The 15,339-nt window shown below is 38.4% G+C and overlaps 3 protein-coding genes and 1 long non-coding RNA gene across 7 annotated transcripts in view; 2 read left to right on the forward strand and 2 right to left on the reverse strand.

Annotated features, from left to right (window-relative positions):
- Nucleotides 1-6,737, forward strand: part of LOC104742340 (protein CHUP1, chloroplastic-like) — an 11,408-nt gene extending 4,671 nt beyond the window's left edge. Inside the window, exons 2-10 of one of the 3 annotated variants that reach the window (XM_010463339.2) lie at nucleotides 1,600-1,843; nucleotides 2,695-3,118; nucleotides 3,263-3,697; nucleotides 4,511-4,540; nucleotides 5,394-5,525; nucleotides 5,724-5,905; nucleotides 5,995-6,106; nucleotides 6,196-6,339; nucleotides 6,432-6,737. In XM_010463339.2, the coding sequence (XP_010461641.1) occupies nucleotides 1,722-1,843; nucleotides 2,695-3,118; nucleotides 3,263-3,697; nucleotides 4,511-4,540; nucleotides 5,394-5,525; nucleotides 5,724-5,905; nucleotides 5,995-6,106; nucleotides 6,196-6,339; nucleotides 6,432-6,542 (1,692 nt within the window). In that variant the 5' untranslated portion in view covers nucleotides 1,600-1,721 and the 3' untranslated portion in view covers nucleotides 6,543-6,737. The other 2 variants (XM_019236373.1, XM_010463340.2) reach the window with 2 other exon arrangements.
- LOC104742339 lies at nucleotides 4,806-5,380 on the reverse strand. Its single transcript, XR_760512.2, has 2 exons — nucleotides 5,289-5,380; nucleotides 4,806-5,211 (listed from the first exon to the last, which is right to left on the reverse strand). It is a non-coding gene; the product is annotated as an uncharacterized LOC104742339 (long non-coding RNA).
- LOC104742342 lies at nucleotides 7,594-9,121 on the forward strand. Its single transcript, XM_010463341.2, has 2 exons — nucleotides 7,594-8,175; nucleotides 8,275-9,121. Exons 1-2 carry the CDS (start codon nucleotides 7,795-7,797, stop codon nucleotides 8,986-8,988), a joined length of 1,095 nt encoding a protein of 364 aa, XP_010461643.1. The 5' UTR covers nucleotides 7,594-7,794; the 3' UTR covers nucleotides 8,989-9,121.
- LOC104742343 (SWI/SNF-related matrix-associated actin-dependent regulator of chromatin subfamily A-like protein 1) lies at nucleotides 9,159-14,568 on the reverse strand. 2 transcript variants are annotated; one of them, XM_010463342.2, is made up of 24 exons: nucleotides 14,332-14,568; nucleotides 14,135-14,198; nucleotides 13,935-14,041; nucleotides 13,787-13,842; nucleotides 13,555-13,630; nucleotides 13,388-13,454; nucleotides 13,184-13,250; nucleotides 12,990-13,056; nucleotides 12,653-12,736; nucleotides 12,533-12,574; nucleotides 12,294-12,449; nucleotides 11,973-12,050; nucleotides 11,701-11,769; nucleotides 11,513-11,578; nucleotides 11,286-11,414; nucleotides 11,121-11,177; nucleotides 10,936-11,025; nucleotides 10,716-10,781; nucleotides 10,559-10,627; nucleotides 10,373-10,477; nucleotides 10,014-10,139; nucleotides 9,851-9,909; nucleotides 9,717-9,753; nucleotides 9,159-9,490 (listed from the first exon to the last, which is right to left on the reverse strand). In XM_010463342.2, exons 1-24 carry the CDS (start codon nucleotides 14,452-14,454, stop codon nucleotides 9,305-9,307), a joined length of 2,046 nt encoding a protein of 681 aa, XP_010461644.1. In that variant the 5' UTR covers nucleotides 14,455-14,568; the 3' UTR covers nucleotides 9,159-9,304. The 2 variants fall into 2 exon arrangements, 1 of the variants encoding a protein (XP_010461644.1); XR_760513.2 differs by lacking the exons at nucleotides 9,159-9,490; nucleotides 9,717-9,753 and having other exon boundaries at nucleotides 10,373-10,485.

Genomic DNA, 15,339 nt, shown 5'->3' on the forward strand with positions numbered 1-15,339 from the left:
AAACCCAAGTTGTATATCGATGTAATCTAAAGAAAGATAATATTAATATACACGATATTTTGCTACGTTTTGGAGTTAACGTTTCGTTCTTTTGTTTGTTTTACAGTATGTTCATGGTTCGATGTTAAATTACCAATTATCTCTCAGTAAAACACGTTTTTGTTTTAAGATACGGGAAAATATTAATAAAAATTTCAAGACATCTTACTTAATTAATAAACACAACAGTTACTTTTGGTAACACATTCACTCATTTTAAAGTTAAAACTCTATGATTGGTATAACTCAAACAGAAAAGAATAAGGTTTTTGTTGGTTTATAGTCCCGAAAAACAAAATTTACATAGTAAACATCAACAATTTGTATTCTACATTTACGAGATAAACAATATGCCTATTGAAGAACATAATAATATTTACAAAACTGGCTTGACAAATAAGCTCACATATTTAGTTATTTACCCTTCAATTTGATAGTATATATAATCGTTGATCATATGTAGAGAGTTATGATTTTCTCATTTTCATCATACATAATGATTTTCCTATCCAATTAAGGCTTTTTCCTTTGCGGTAAAAGAATCCAATAAAATTGCAGATAGTTGGGAGTAGATTTACCTAGCAAGGCACAAACTTCATAGCCCAATAATTGCCTTACGGACCATATAATATCTATATCTATATCATTATACCAAATTATGATCCAAAACTCTCCAAAAATCTTCAAGTAAGTCAATAACTTAACTTGTAAACCAATGGTCACTAACAGCTTTGAGTTTGAGTATGATTAGGACATACTCCTCACTCCTCAATCTTTCCTTTTGTCGTAAACATGTTTTTCAAGTTTTTAATTATTTTATATGAAACCCCAACTAAAAACACTACACACATACGCTATTCCTCTTTTTACGTGGTTTTTATTGTTTAATACCAATTATTAAAAACCATACAACTTTTATTCCAAACATTATGGTCCCATCATAAATGTCAAATGCTCTTTGTTCCATTTACATCTCAACTCAACATGAGACAAATCATTAGTGGGTCCTTTGTTTAACTGATTCTTTAATCATTTTTCATTGTTTTAAACTATAATTATACACTACTCAACGATCTTGAAATGCTATAAAAATTGGAGTATTAACATATTTTGTTTAAGGTAAATCATTACAAATTTTAAAACATATAGCCATAGCCCATAACTTTGTCTGGTTGCATCAGTCACACGCGTACACCTATAAGCTATCATATATATCCCGATACATACACGACACTCTCTACTTTTCTTTTCTTTTTGTCTGTGAAGTTAGGTTTCTGATGGCGCGTGGGACAGACGCGTCGTCATCTGAAAGAAAAACAAAAAAAAACAAAACAAATTGGCCCACCACTAAATTCTTTTGTCTTATTCTCAAAGTCGTCAAAGCATCTGGTGGGCCTTATAAAGCCCACTGTTTCCTCCAAACGGATCATTCCTTCATTAGTTTTGCTTGATTAGTAATTTAATTAACTAAAAATACTTAAAGATTAGTCGCATCGCATAAGGTTATTGAACTGATGATTGGTGTGTGTGATTAATAGTTGTTGTTTTCTTGTGCGACAGCTTCGAAGTCGTCTCTTTGTTTTTCCCAAGTCAAACTCAAAGCAGCTGAGTAAGACATTTTACCACGAGTGAGTTAGTCTTCTCGCCGGCGACCGTCGTATACGGCGGAGATTTTGTTAGTTATGTCACGCATTTCCGCCGCTTCCACCACTCCTTCTCGCGTGAGAGCTGCGAATTCGCACTACTCAGTGATCTCTAAACCCAGAGCACAAGACGATAACGGTCTCGCCGGAGGTAAACCGAAATCGTCTAATCACGATGTGAAGAACGATCCGGCGAAGAACAACCGGCGATCGATTCTTCTTAAGAAAGCGAAATCCGGAGAAGAGGAGACGACGGCGGTTTTGGCTCCACAGAGAGCTCGGTCTGTGAATCGTCCGGCGGTTGTAGAGCAATTCGGTTGTCCGAGGCGGCCGATTTCTCGGAAAAGCGAAGAGACGGTAATGGCTACGGCGGCGGCGGAGGATGAAAAGAGGAAGAGAATGGAGGAATTGGAGGAGAAGCTGGTAGTGAACGAGTCGTTGATTAAGGATTTGCAGTTACAGGTTTTGAATTTGAAAACGGAGTTAGATGAAGCTCTTAATTCAAATGTAGAGCTTGAATTGAAGAACAAGAAGCTTTCTCAGGATCTTGCTTCAGCTGAAGCTAAGATCTCATCTAACGATAAGGTAAACATTTCATTCATACTTCAGTTGAAGAATCTCACCGTTGCATTGACTCTTAGTGAGACTACGGAATCAGAATTGCATTTGGTTGCATAGTTTAGGCTTATGGTAAGGTTCTAATCTCTCAAAGTGTTTTGGTTGATTCAGCCAGCTAAAGAACATCAGAACAGCAGATTCAAAGATATACAGAGGTTAATAGCTAGCAAATTAGAGCAATCCAAGGTTAAAAAAGAGGTAGCAGTAGAGTCATCAAGCTCCATTAAAACAAGATCATCTCCATCATCGCCTGCACTTTCAAGATTACCACCAACACCGCCATTGCCAAAGTTTTTGGTGTCTTCAGCTAACAATTCAGGTAAAAGAGATGAAAACTCTTCACCCGTTGCACCACCAACANAGACGATAACGGTCTCGCCGGAGGTAAACCGAAATCGTCTAATCACGATGTGAAGAACGATCCGGCGAAGAACAACCGGCGATCGATTCTTCTTAAGAAAGCGAAATCCGGAGAAGAGGAGACGACGGCGGTTTTGGCTCCACAGAGAGCTCGGTCTGTGAATCGTCCGGCGGTTGTAGAGCAATTCGGTTGTCCGAGGCGGCCGATTTCTCGGAAAAGCGAAGAGACGGTAATGGCTACGGCGGCGGCGGAGGATGAAAAGAGGAAGAGAATGGAGGAATTGGAGGAGAAGCTGGTAGTGAACGAGTCGTTGATTAAGGATTTGCAGTTACAGGTTTTGAATTTGAAAACGGAGTTAGATGAAGCTCTTAATTCAAATGTAGAGCTTGAATTGAAGAACAAGAAGCTTTCTCAGGATCTTGCTTCAGCTGAAGCTAAGATCTCATCTAACGATAAGGTAAACATTTCATTCATACTTCAGTTGAAGAATCTCACCGTTGCATTGACTCTTAGTGAGACTACGGAATCAGAATTGCATTTGGTTGCATAGTTTAGGCTTATGGTAAGGTTCTAATCTCTCAAAGTGTTTTGGTTGATTCAGCCAGCTAAAGAACATCAGAACAGCAGATTCAAAGATATACAGAGGTTAATAGCTAGCAAATTAGAGCAATCCAAGGTTAAAAAAGAGGTAGCAGTAGAGTCATCAAGCTCCATTAAAACAAGATCATCTCCATCATCGCCTGCACTTTCAAGATTACCACCAACACCGCCATTGCCAAAGTTTTTGGTGTCTTCAGCTAACAATTCAGGTAAAAGAGATGAAAACTCTTCACCCGTTGCACCACCAACACCACCGCCTCCTCCGCCACCACCACCACCGAGGTCTCTTGCTAAGGCAGCTCGAGCTCAGAAATCTCCTCCAGTTTCACAGCTATTTCAGCTGTTGAAGAAGCCAGATAATAGTAGAGATCTTTCGCCGTCTGTTAATGGAAACAAGTCTCAAGTTAACAGTGCTCACAACAGTATAGTTGGAGAAATTCAAANAATGGCTACGGCGGCGGCGGAGGATGAAAAGAGGAAGAGAATGGAGGAATTGGAGGAGAAGCTGGTAGTGAACGAGTCGTTGATTAAGGATTTGCAGTTACAGGTTTTGAATTTGAAAACGGAGTTAGATGAAGCTCTTAATTCAAATGTAGAGCTTGAATTGAAGAACAAGAAGCTTTCTCAGGATCTTGCTTCAGCTGAAGCTAAGATCTCATCTAACGATAAGGTAAACATTTCATTCATACTTCAGTTGAAGAATCTCACCGTTGCATTGACTCTTAGTGAGACTACGGAATCAGAATTGCATTTGGTTGCATAGTTTAGGCTTATGGTAAGGTTCTAATCTCTCAAAGTGTTTTGGTTGATTCAGCCAGCTAAAGAACATCAGAACAGCAGATTCAAAGATATACAGAGGTTAATAGCTAGCAAATTAGAGCAATCCAAGGTTAAAAAAGAGGTAGCAGTAGAGTCATCAAGCTCCATTAAAACAAGATCATCTCCATCATCGCCTGCACTTTCAAGATTACCACCAACACCGCCATTGCCAAAGTTTTTGGTGTCTTCAGCTAACAATTCAGGTAAAAGAGATGAAAACTCTTCACCCGTTGCACCACCAACACCACCGCCTCCTCCGCCACCACCACCACCGAGGTCTCTTGCTAAGGCAGCTCGAGCTCAGAAATCTCCTCCAGTTTCACAGCTATTTCAGCTGTTGAAGAAGCCAGATAATAGTAGAGATCTTTCGCCGTCTGTTAATGGAAACAAGTCTCAAGTTAACAGTGCTCACAACAGTATAGTTGGAGAAATTCAAAACCGTTCCGCGCACCTTATCGCTGTAAGCAATCAAGTCTCCTTTTCTGGACTATGTTTATGCTAACCTTAGCCTTGGCCAGTCTTATCTAAGTCTGATGACCTTCAATTTATTCCACAGATAAAAGCTGATATAGAGACAAANTGAAGCTAAGATCTCATCTAACGATAAGGTAAACATTTCATTCATACTTCAGTTGAAGAATCTCACCGTTGCATTGACTCTTAGTGAGACTACGGAATCAGAATTGCATTTGGTTGCATAGTTTAGGCTTATGGTAAGGTTCTAATCTCTCAAAGTGTTTTGGTTGATTCAGCCAGCTAAAGAACATCAGAACAGCAGATTCAAAGATATACAGAGGTTAATAGCTAGCAAATTAGAGCAATCCAAGGTTAAAAAAGAGGTAGCAGTAGAGTCATCAAGCTCCATTAAAACAAGATCATCTCCATCATCGCCTGCACTTTCAAGATTACCACCAACACCGCCATTGCCAAAGTTTTTGGTGTCTTCAGCTAACAATTCAGGTAAAAGAGATGAAAACTCTTCACCCGTTGCACCACCAACACCACCGCCTCCTCCGCCACCACCACCACCGAGGTCTCTTGCTAAGGCAGCTCGAGCTCAGAAATCTCCTCCAGTTTCACAGCTATTTCAGCTGTTGAAGAAGCCAGATAATAGTAGAGATCTTTCGCCGTCTGTTAATGGAAACAAGTCTCAAGTTAACAGTGCTCACAACAGTATAGTTGGAGAAATTCAAAACCGTTCCGCGCACCTTATCGCTGTAAGCAATCAAGTCTCCTTTTCTGGACTATGTTTATGCTAACCTTAGCCTTGGCCAGTCTTATCTAAGTCTGATGACCTTCAATTTATTCCACAGATAAAAGCTGATATAGAGACAAAGGGGGATTTTATCAATGATCTTATCCAGAAAGTTCTGACCACTTGTTTTTCGGATATGGAAGATGTCATCAATTTTGTGGATTGGCTTGATAAAGAACTAGCAACTCTGGTAACGCCTAATTCCTCTTTTAACCTTTTTTACAGAAGTGACTAGATGTTTTACATTTTAAACTCGACCATGTTTTTGGTGTGCTGAGGCCATAGTGTATTACTTAATCATCTCCAAACTCTATATAGATTTGATGAGTTTTGCATCACTAGATATCTTATATTACATGTGCATTCCTCTTTTCCTATTGCCTTACAGGCTGACGAGCGAGCTGTGCTTAAGCATTTCAAGTGGCCTGAGAAGAAAGCCGATTCCCTGCAAGAGGCTGCAGTTGAATACCGCGAGCTAAAAAAACTGGAAAAAGAACTTTCTTCCTACTCTGATGATCCGAGCGTTCACTACGGTGTTGCCCTGAAGAAAATGGCCAACCTACTAGACAAGTAAAAGAAGTCCCCTACTTTTGATACCCACTCATTAGAAGAACATTTTAGTTTCTTCAAAATGTAAAATTTCGGTTATATATAATAAGGTCGGAGCAGAGGATAAGGAGGCTAGTCAGATTACGTGGCTCATCCATGCGTTCTTACCAGGACTTTAAGATCCCAGTCGAGTGGATGCTTGACTCAGGAATGATAAGCAAGGTATTGTTTTCTGTCGATGAGCTTTGGTTTGTCTCTAAGTAAATACTCTGTTTGGTCCTCTTGTAACATTGTTCTAGTTCTGTTAATAGATCAAAAAAGCATCGATCAAGCTTGCTAAAACCTACATGAATAGAGTAGCAAACGAGCTACAATCAGCTCGTAACTTGGATAGAGAGTCTACTCAAGAAGCATTGCTTCTTCAAGGCGTCCGATTTGCTTACAGAACGCACCAGGTAAATCTTAAACTTTCAAAACTATAGGTATATACTCGAATCGAACACAGTGCATTGATGCCCGATATTTTGATCTTAAAATGTTTATTCAGTTTGCGGGAGGGCTTGATCCAGAGACATTGTGTGCATTAGAAGAGATAAAGCAACGTGTTCCGAGTCATCTTCGGCTGGCACGGGGGAATATGGCCGGAGCTCCGTCGTAGGAAAAGTAATCAGAGGAATGTGAGGCAGATGTATGGCCTTTGGTTTTGGCTATATAATTCGTTATTTGCGTTAATATTGTGGAGTGAGGGAGAGAGTAAATGTTATATATGCCACGATAATAATAATGTTAAAATGTATGTAAATGTGCCTCCAGGCTCCAGTGAATTTTGAGCTAATACAGAAATTCATAAACATTTTAAAATTTGGACTTAGTGTCAAAAGCTGTGTAGAGGGCCAAATTTAGAGATCCGATGGCTGTTTTGGTGTTGTTATCATACGGCTGAGATGTCGTTTGATGAGATGTCACACAAAGTGAGAGGAAGCGTAGCGTGATGATCCACCCCAGTTTTATTGGTTAGCTTCCCCAACAATTCCTACCTAACTCCACAATTAAGTAATTTAAATTAAGGATTTTTAGATTGGCTAGATAATGAAGTAAAAAACTAAAGGGCCTGTGATTTTTAGATTGGCTAGAAAATGTTGTTTATCTTATTTCTTATGCAACATGCATTGAGCATGATTTGATACTGTTTTCTTCAAACTATCTCAAATATTAAAGTTTAAACACATAAATTTAAATATTATGATAACTAAAAGAAAATTAGTCGAATATTTATGAAGCCAAATCCTTATGTTAAAATATTCGTTTCTTTATCTAGAAAATATTCGTATCAAGTTGCCCAAAATACTTAATCAAAAAATATTCCAAAATACAAAAAGCTAATGATGTTAGTGTACATTGTACAAGTGGCATATTCAAGTTTTATTTAATACAAAAACACATCTAATCTCTCGCAACTTTATAACACACGTGGCAAACGTTTATAGAAAATTCTCCACGTGGCGATCCGACATGTACACCTACCTTAATTTCAGACCGTTCTTCTCCAACAACAGTTCAAATTAACGGCTGAGATTAATCAGAAGGCGCGTGTCCGGAGCGCGGGAAAGTGTGGAACTCGTGAGACACAGATGGAGAGCCTGAGTGCAACTCACGATACCTTGAAACCACCCAAAACACGCCACGTTATCTCTCACTGTTTAAACAATTCTCTCCTGTAAAAAAGAACTGGCAAAACTGCCTCAACAAGGAACTCAGCCTTTCAGTTTCTGGATTTGTTATGTTTTATCTCTTCTTTTAAGGCTCAAAGTTCATCATCATCATCATCATCATCATCAAGTTTCCCCATTGATTGATTCTTCTTACCTTTTAATTCCGACGCCATCGTCTGGATCTTGTTGAGATCAGAGATGGAAGTTTCCGGCGTCGTTCTCCGTCAAGTTCCGTGTGTTTCAGGTTCCGTTGCCAATGGCCGTTACTCCGGTCTCCGGTTAGTATCTAATTTTTCCGGTAATACGAGAACGGTGTCGTTTAGAACCAGGAAGCTTCGTGGGGTTGTTTGTAACAACGAGTTTGCGGAGAAAGGGCATGTGAATTACTATATAGAGCCAACGAGATGCGGCGAGGCGAAGGATAAGGTTAAGGTTATGGAGAAGGAGAAGAAGGCGTTGAAGAAGAAGGCGAAGATTCTTAAAAGCCTTTCCAAGAACTTGGATATGTTCTCTTGTATAGGGTTTGGTCTTGATCCTGAGGCTGGTTTGGTTGGTGAGGTTCAAACCAAAACAATCTCGGTAAGAATTTATGATTCTTGATTTGAATTTATATTTCATGGTGATTGATCAAAGTGATGTGTTAGATTGGATCTTGATTGGTTCTATGATTTATTGCAGGAAGCAACAGAGATATTGGTTAAGCAGCTTGAGCAGTTGAAAGCAGAGGAGAAGCTATTGAAGAAACAGAGGAAAGAAGAAAAGGCTAAAGCCAAAGCTTTGAAGAAGATGACTGAAATGGACTCTGAATCATCTTCCTCCTCTGAATCAAGTGACAGTGATTGTGACAAAGGCAAAGTGGTTGACATGAGCTCTTTCAGAAACAAGGCTCAACCGATTCTTGAGCCGTTGCAACCAGAAGCCACTCTAGTAACAACCCTTCCGAGAATTCAAGAAGATGCACAATCTTTCAAGGACACCAGTGAAGCACTGCAGATTGCTCTCCAAAGATCCACAGTCTTTCCTTCAATGGCCAATCCTGGGCAGACAATGAAGAAAGTAGAAGCGGTTCCAGTGGTTGGATTGCCATTGAAGAGAGTAGAAGTGTGTATGGGAGGGAAGTGCAAGAAATTAGGAGGAGCTGTGTTGTTGGATGAGTTTCAAAAGGCTATGACGGGTTTTGAAGGTTCCGCTGTGGCTTGCAAGTGCATGGGGAAGTGTCGTGATGGTCCAAACGTTAGAGTCGTGAACGAGACTGATGCTGTGATGACTGATTCAGTTATGACACCGTCCAAGACCGTTTGTGTAGGAGTTGGATTGCAGGATGTGGAAACTATTGTGACAAGTTTCTTTGATGAAGAATGTAGCAGAGAGAACTCGGTTGTCTCATTTTGAAAGTGTTTAATATAACTAAAGTTATATATATAGAGTGTGGTGCCTTCTCATTGTACATATCTATCTTCTGAATATAGAGTGTGGTGCTTTCTCATTGTACATATCTATCTTCTGAATAAATCTGTTGCGATAAGACCTGTAAAGAAAGATCAACTTAGCAAACTCCTCTGGAGCCCTAACGAACCATTCATTATCTTGAAACTATACTGTTAAAAGATCATTTGTTTGCGCTAAAAATATTACAAATGATCATTTTAACCAAAAGGGGATGTGTTTATGCAAGCAACAAAAACACTGCTGCGATCTTTGCAGGTTTTTAGTTTTGAAGTCTGGGAACTTTGGGCCTGGGTTGATGTTCCTCCGTTTCGTCATCTAATCTTTTGCAGCGCTTCAAGAACGGCTCTAGAGTTTGCTGCTTTGTAGGGCTGTTTCTTGGTTTTGTTGGACTGTTCATCGTATGACTAGATGAAACCTCCAAAGCATTCTCTTCTCCATCAAGCATCTGTGTTACAAATTGTTCAGAAGTTTAAATCTCCAACAGGTTTCACAGACGAGTAAAATGTAACACAATTTATCGTGACAATCAAACATCTATTTTTCATGAATCACACTGAACACATTCTAGTAGTTGAGTCTTTAATAGGATTCAAAGATAATGGTCAAAGAGATTTGTACATGACACAAAGAGATTTTCTCTAAAGGAGGCTTGACATAGAAAAAGAGAATACCTGTCCTAGATTATCCAGCTTGTTTTGGACAGTATCCCTACACAAAATATGACCAAGATTATGAAAATTGAGTACGGGAGAAGACTTTAGAGAATTCATTGAACTTTCAGAGGTAAATGTGAATGAGAAAGAACCAGATGATGTCGTCAACAGTATCATTTGCTAGAAGGTAGTATATGTTAACTGAAGAGACCTGTTGATATGAATCAAAAGCCACAGAAAGGGTTCAAAAATGACACTGCAAATTAATTAGTGATTGTGATTTGTGACTCCTCTAAACTATCGTTTGTGACTCACCTGACCAATCCTATGTACACGATCTTCTGCCTGAGTCAGGTCACCCGGAGTCCATGACAACTCGGCAAAGATAACAGTGCTTGCAGCTGTTAAAGTTATCCCAACACCAGCAGCTCGTATTGACAGCTGCAAATCCATGTAAACCAAAAAAAAATCAAGGACTAGTACTCATTTCTATAGATTAAAAGGACTAAGATTTTAACATACAATGGCACAACATACGTTGTTTTTTTATAACTTCTCTTTGCGATTTACAAGTTTCACGGCACATAATATTCAAAGAAACTATGCCTTGTATAGTGGCATATATTACGAGAAGGGTAGGAAACTTTGTTTCAAAGATTGGTGAAAATACTTACCACTGCTGCTTTAATCTCATCCTTATTCTGAAAGTCAGAAACCAAGGCTTGTCTAGAGGAGGCAGGGGTGCTACCATCAATTCGGATGCAGCCCACTTTCTTTTTCTGCAATTTTTTTTTGTTTTTGTATATTGTATAAGAAATAGAGGGGCTTTTGGAAGCTTTGCTAATAGTTCAATGCCTTACTTTAAAAAACTGGTGTAATGCCTCAAGCATGGACAGATGATGTGCAAATACAAGAAATTTGCAGCCAGCCTGCATCACAAAGGTCGAGGAGAAATAACAGGAATAGGTATCAGAAATGTATGGGAGTTTAAAACATCTTATTGCTAACAGCTATTACCTCCAGCACATTTTCCAGATATTCAATCACTGCTGGAATTTTGGCTAAAGCGGATTCAGTGTAAATCTGAATTACAAAACGAGGAGAAGTTATAAGAAACCATGAAAAACAAGCAGGTCCAACGAGATAAAAAAAGAACATATATCGGCAAGAATAGGTGCACAAAAATCCTTAGGCTGTTGGTTACTGAAGAAATAATTCGGAAAAGGCAAATGAATACCTTGTTAATAAGGTTCTTCTCTGTAAATTTCAGAGATTTAATATCTTCTTCTGATATGCAATCCTTAATTTTTGACTTTACCACCTTCAGCTGTAAAAGAGAAAACAAAGCTCATTCCTTTTCTCAAAAAACAGATTCGTCAACGAAGGTAAATTGTATAACTATTGAAAACTAAATCAAGTTACCTCATGAAACAGAGCATTAACTGGCCTCATGTTCTTTTCAGCTAATTCTAGGAAGACCTATTTAAACAAAGATCAAATAGAAATGTCAAACCAAAATCGTTAACAAGTACTAAAAGATATCACATTACATGTGTGGACATAAGAGAAAGAGTTACGACTAATAACCTGCTGCCTGCGTTTTGATGGAAGTTCAGTCAATACATCCTTTTTAAGTCTTCTAATCATAACTGTTGCCTTCATCAAATTGTGCAATTCATCATGATTGCTTGCGCCTTGATATGTTCCAAAAAATCCCTAAAATTTTGAGTAACAAAAATATTAATTTTATGATGCACACAGTAACTACCTAGTATGAAAATTCTAGGCAGTTTCTCAATGTGCAGTAGACTTACGCCTTTGCAGTATCTGCTCCCGTATTCATGAACACTTCTATAAACATCTGGATATAGAGCTTCCAGCTGCCAAGAGTAAAGACCAAAAGGATTTTTTAGTAAATCAAATTACAACCATAGATACACAAGGTCCCTCACAATCCAAATAAAATAAAAAGAAATGTGGACTAGTAAAATGGAAAGCTCACCTGTTTGAATAGCTCTATTGGTCTAGACAACGCAGGAGTTCCACTCAGAAGGATTGCATATTGAGCTTTCTGGAAACATATACATGAGTATGTATTTCAATAGAATATAACTAACTACGAGAAATATTACTCATTAATAATGTAACAAAAGATCACAGTTACACCAAAAAGAAACTGATTTTCCAATACCGTTAGCTGATAACTTAAAAACTAGCTTGGTAGGCAAAACAATAAGAGAATGATATATTGATATATCGATATATCGATAATACCTTTATGACTGGAAGGCAAGCACTAGTCCTCTTTGCTTGAGCGTTTTTAAGAAAATGTGATTCATCTGCGATAACGACCTGCAAAGAAGGACTGTACATAGTAAAACCTCAAATAAATGTGACAAACACTAAACGCCTTATATGCAAGTTACTGAAAGCAAATTATAAATGCCTCTTTCCTCTCCATTCCTTAACCTAGCTCCTCTTAAAATTTCAAGAATCTCAATATCACATGACTAGTTGGTAACCAACGTGATCATTAAAAATCAAGATAGCGGGAACAATGCAGAAAAAAATCAGTGCGAAGCAATGTCTAGTTACTTTAAATTCCAGCGCCATTAGAAGTTTGTCCAACTTAGTGACCACATCATAGGAAACAATGTTGAAGACACCATCAAGATGGATTGTGCCCTTTGTATTTGAGGAAACTATAGTAAATCCGCACTTGTTTGATCCACCTGGTTGCGGTAAAACTACCTACTAAAAGGATAACTTAGATTAGAGAATATAGAATGGGTATACTTAAGCTACAAGCGTTATACAAGCACTAAACTACATACAACTATGTCTGAGGGAGGTACATGCAGCCATTGGTGAATCATCTGCAAGAAAGTAACATAATGAATCATCTCAAGTGACATAAAGAACGCCCAAGTAAAATTCATATATCATGAGCTTACTGTTGCCCAATGCAAACGTAATGATGATGGTGCAATAATCAGAACTGGCCAAGATTCCTGAACGCATGTTGTAACAGCAATTGCCTGCACAGAAAATGGGCATGCGAATAAGATTGGTGTCAAAAACAAATACTACAAGCAGTTCTCCAAAAATAGTTTCTCGCTGGTTTGCAAGTAGCAATACTTGTTAAAAGATACTATAAGATATATGTAGAACAATGTCAAAGAGATATGTTAATAAGTGACAGTAAATATCTTCTCCAATGAAAGGGGAATAGGATTTAAAAAACCAAGAAATAAAAAGATATACAGAGGCCTATAAGCAGGAAGTACTCGCCTGCAAAGTCTTTCCAAGACCCATTTCATCTGCTAGGAGCACACGTCCTCCGTGCTGTAAAATAAACCTTACGGGAAAGGCAGAAACCGATCATGAGGCGAAGGAACAGTTATGAGGCAGCCAAAAGCCAAAAGGCTGTTCATTTAGTAATAAACAAGAATCACAAGTACTACATATCGCTGACATACACATACTTTATGCCTTCACGCTGAAATGGAAGAAGCTTTGGCTCAATATGGCTTGGTATCTTGTCATACAGATCTAGGGAAATTAGAAGAAGAAGAAGAAAAAAGAGAAAGTTAGACATGAAAATCCCATAAAAGGGGTCCAAAAAATGAACATATTAAGGAATCACATTGTTAATGTGTCTGATGTAATAAATAGGATGCCTGACTTACGCTGCAGATCTGGAACTCTTGAGGCAGAGGCTACTGCACGTTGCACAAGAGGATCTAAGTTCTCTATCTGATAATTCAAAGGAAAAATTAGATAGCAATGTACCTAAGTGATGCTTGATCTCTAGATCAAAATTTCTGAACACCTTTAAAGAATCAAGGTGCCTTACCTCGACTTTAACGCTGGAAACTTGTTGTAAAATACTTTCAGCTAATGACAATGAGGAAAGGGGAAAGGTCCATAACCTGGACTTCCACAAGAGAATAACAATGAATTACATACCAAGACTTATTTCTCAGTTTTGTTTACAGATCACAACAAACACATAAGAAATACAAAAGACACAAAGAAACAAATCACATAAACGACGCATGCATATGAGAGAGTAAAAAAAGGCAAACCTTTCTTTAGGATTCCAAATAGCCTTAGGGATTTTACGCACAGCATCCACCACAACCTAGACAAAAACAAATAGCTAGTAAGTGTCAAACACAAAACTACTTTAGCATATTTCCCCACAAAGACTTCTGATTTGTGATGTTAACTTACCTGGTTATAAAGGAACTTAGCAGCAAGATCTCCACTATAATGAAGCAAAATTTTGACAGAAACTTTTTGCTCCTTTGGCTTAAAGCTCTCATCTTTTGGCCCAGAGACTAGCCTCACAGTTAATACAGTAAAGCGTGAACAAACCCAATATGCAGAGAGATAACAAAAGATAAATGGTACTGGAAACAAAATAAACTGACCAGTGTTTGGTTGAGGGGCGAGAGTTGAAGGTAAGACTCTGGTTCCTTGAGACGAAGCATGAACCTAAGCGTAAGAAACACACACACATAAGGGACTGATTAGAAGCAAAATTGCACATTACAAACACTCGTAGCCATACGAATTGCCCTAATTACCGCAACAAAGAAGAAAAAAAAACCCAAATTTAGGTTAAAACCTCGTTCGGAGTTGGCACGGAAGGTGAAGAAGAAGATAAATTGCGTTTCTGATTGATCATCTTAAGAGCTTCTTTTTCGATAGCATCCATCTCTTCCACGGTGAAACCCCAGTCATCATCCATTTTGGATCTCTTCTTCTTCTTTCGGATGTGATGTGACCCTCTTCAATGGCGAAATCAAATCTTGGTTTCCCTCTTCTCGTCCCTCTCTCTCTCTTCTCGTCTTCGTCTTTTCAAAGTTCACATACCCAAACGTCATCGTTTCAGAGCTTTTTGATGGAGAAGGGCAGATTGCAGGACAAATCCGGTTTATTTAATCTCGGTTTGATTCAAATAACTCGGTTTACAAACGGAATGCGGTTTCGGTTCTTTTTTTAGAAGGAAAATTTGTGGTTTTTTATTTCATTTTTGGTTCGGTTTGATTTTCATATTGGTGGTTTGTTACGATTTTGGCTTAAACCGGATTTGAGCACCCTAATGACAAGAAGTTTGATCCTACCAAACTGCTTATAACACTCAGTACCAGAGAGAGGCTTATTCACAATTCATCTCTATTTTATTATGTTCATTGTCCTGCCAAGTACAGTATTGATCATCTTCACTATGCTTGTTTCTTATATTGTTACAAAAGGCTAATGATTGTGGTGGTGTGTCAACAAATGGCACATCTGACAAGCATATACCGCTACTACCACATCTTGTCTCTACAAATACAAGTTGTCCTAACAGATACAAGGGAAGCACATGACACTGAAATTTGCCATCTGTTTTTTTTTCCAGGTCAAACAGATCCCAATGAAGAAGGGCAGCAGCCAATGTTTGGTTCCGTTTCTGTTGCAAAAAAACAAGGTAGACGTTTTTGGTATCACTGTCTTTACCACTTTAAGCTTTATCATCAATTTTTCAGAAGATGGATGATACATCATAGTAGGATACAAGTAAAAAAAAACAAAGCCATTAATAAAGATTACACAATCACATAGGAGACCAAAAAAAAAAAAAAAACCT

The sequence above is a fragment of the Camelina sativa genome, chromosome 14 (assembly GCF_000633955.1).
Source record: "Camelina sativa cultivar DH55 chromosome 14, Cs, whole genome shotgun sequence".
NCBI classification, from domain to species: Eukaryota; Viridiplantae; Streptophyta; class Magnoliopsida; order Brassicales; family Brassicaceae; genus Camelina; species Camelina sativa.

What these genes read in the sequence shown, in the direction of transcription:
- LOC104742342 (XM_010463341.2), top strand. Translation starts at nt 7,795, where the DNA reads ATGGAAGTTTCCGGCGTCGTTCTCCGTCAAGTTCCGTGTGTTTCAGGT. An exon ending in TTCAAACCAAAACAATCTCG is followed by an intron (nt 8,176 to 8,274) that starts GTAAGAATTTAT and finishes GATTTATTGCAG; the next exon opens with GAAGCAACAGAGATATTGGT.
- LOC104742343 (XM_010463342.2), bottom strand. Translation starts at nt 14,454, where the DNA reads ATGGATGATGACTGGGGTTTCACCGTGGAAGAGATGGATGCTATCGAA. An exon ending in CCGTGCCAACTCCGAACGAG is followed by an intron (nt 14,199 to 14,331) that starts GTTTTAACCTAA and finishes TCTTACGCTTAG; the next exon opens with GTTCATGCTTCGTCTCAAGG. An exon ending in TTTCAGCGTGAAGGCATAAA is followed by an intron (nt 13,057 to 13,183) that starts GTATGTGTATGT and finishes CTTTCCCGTAAG; the next exon opens with GTTTATTTTACAGCACGGAG.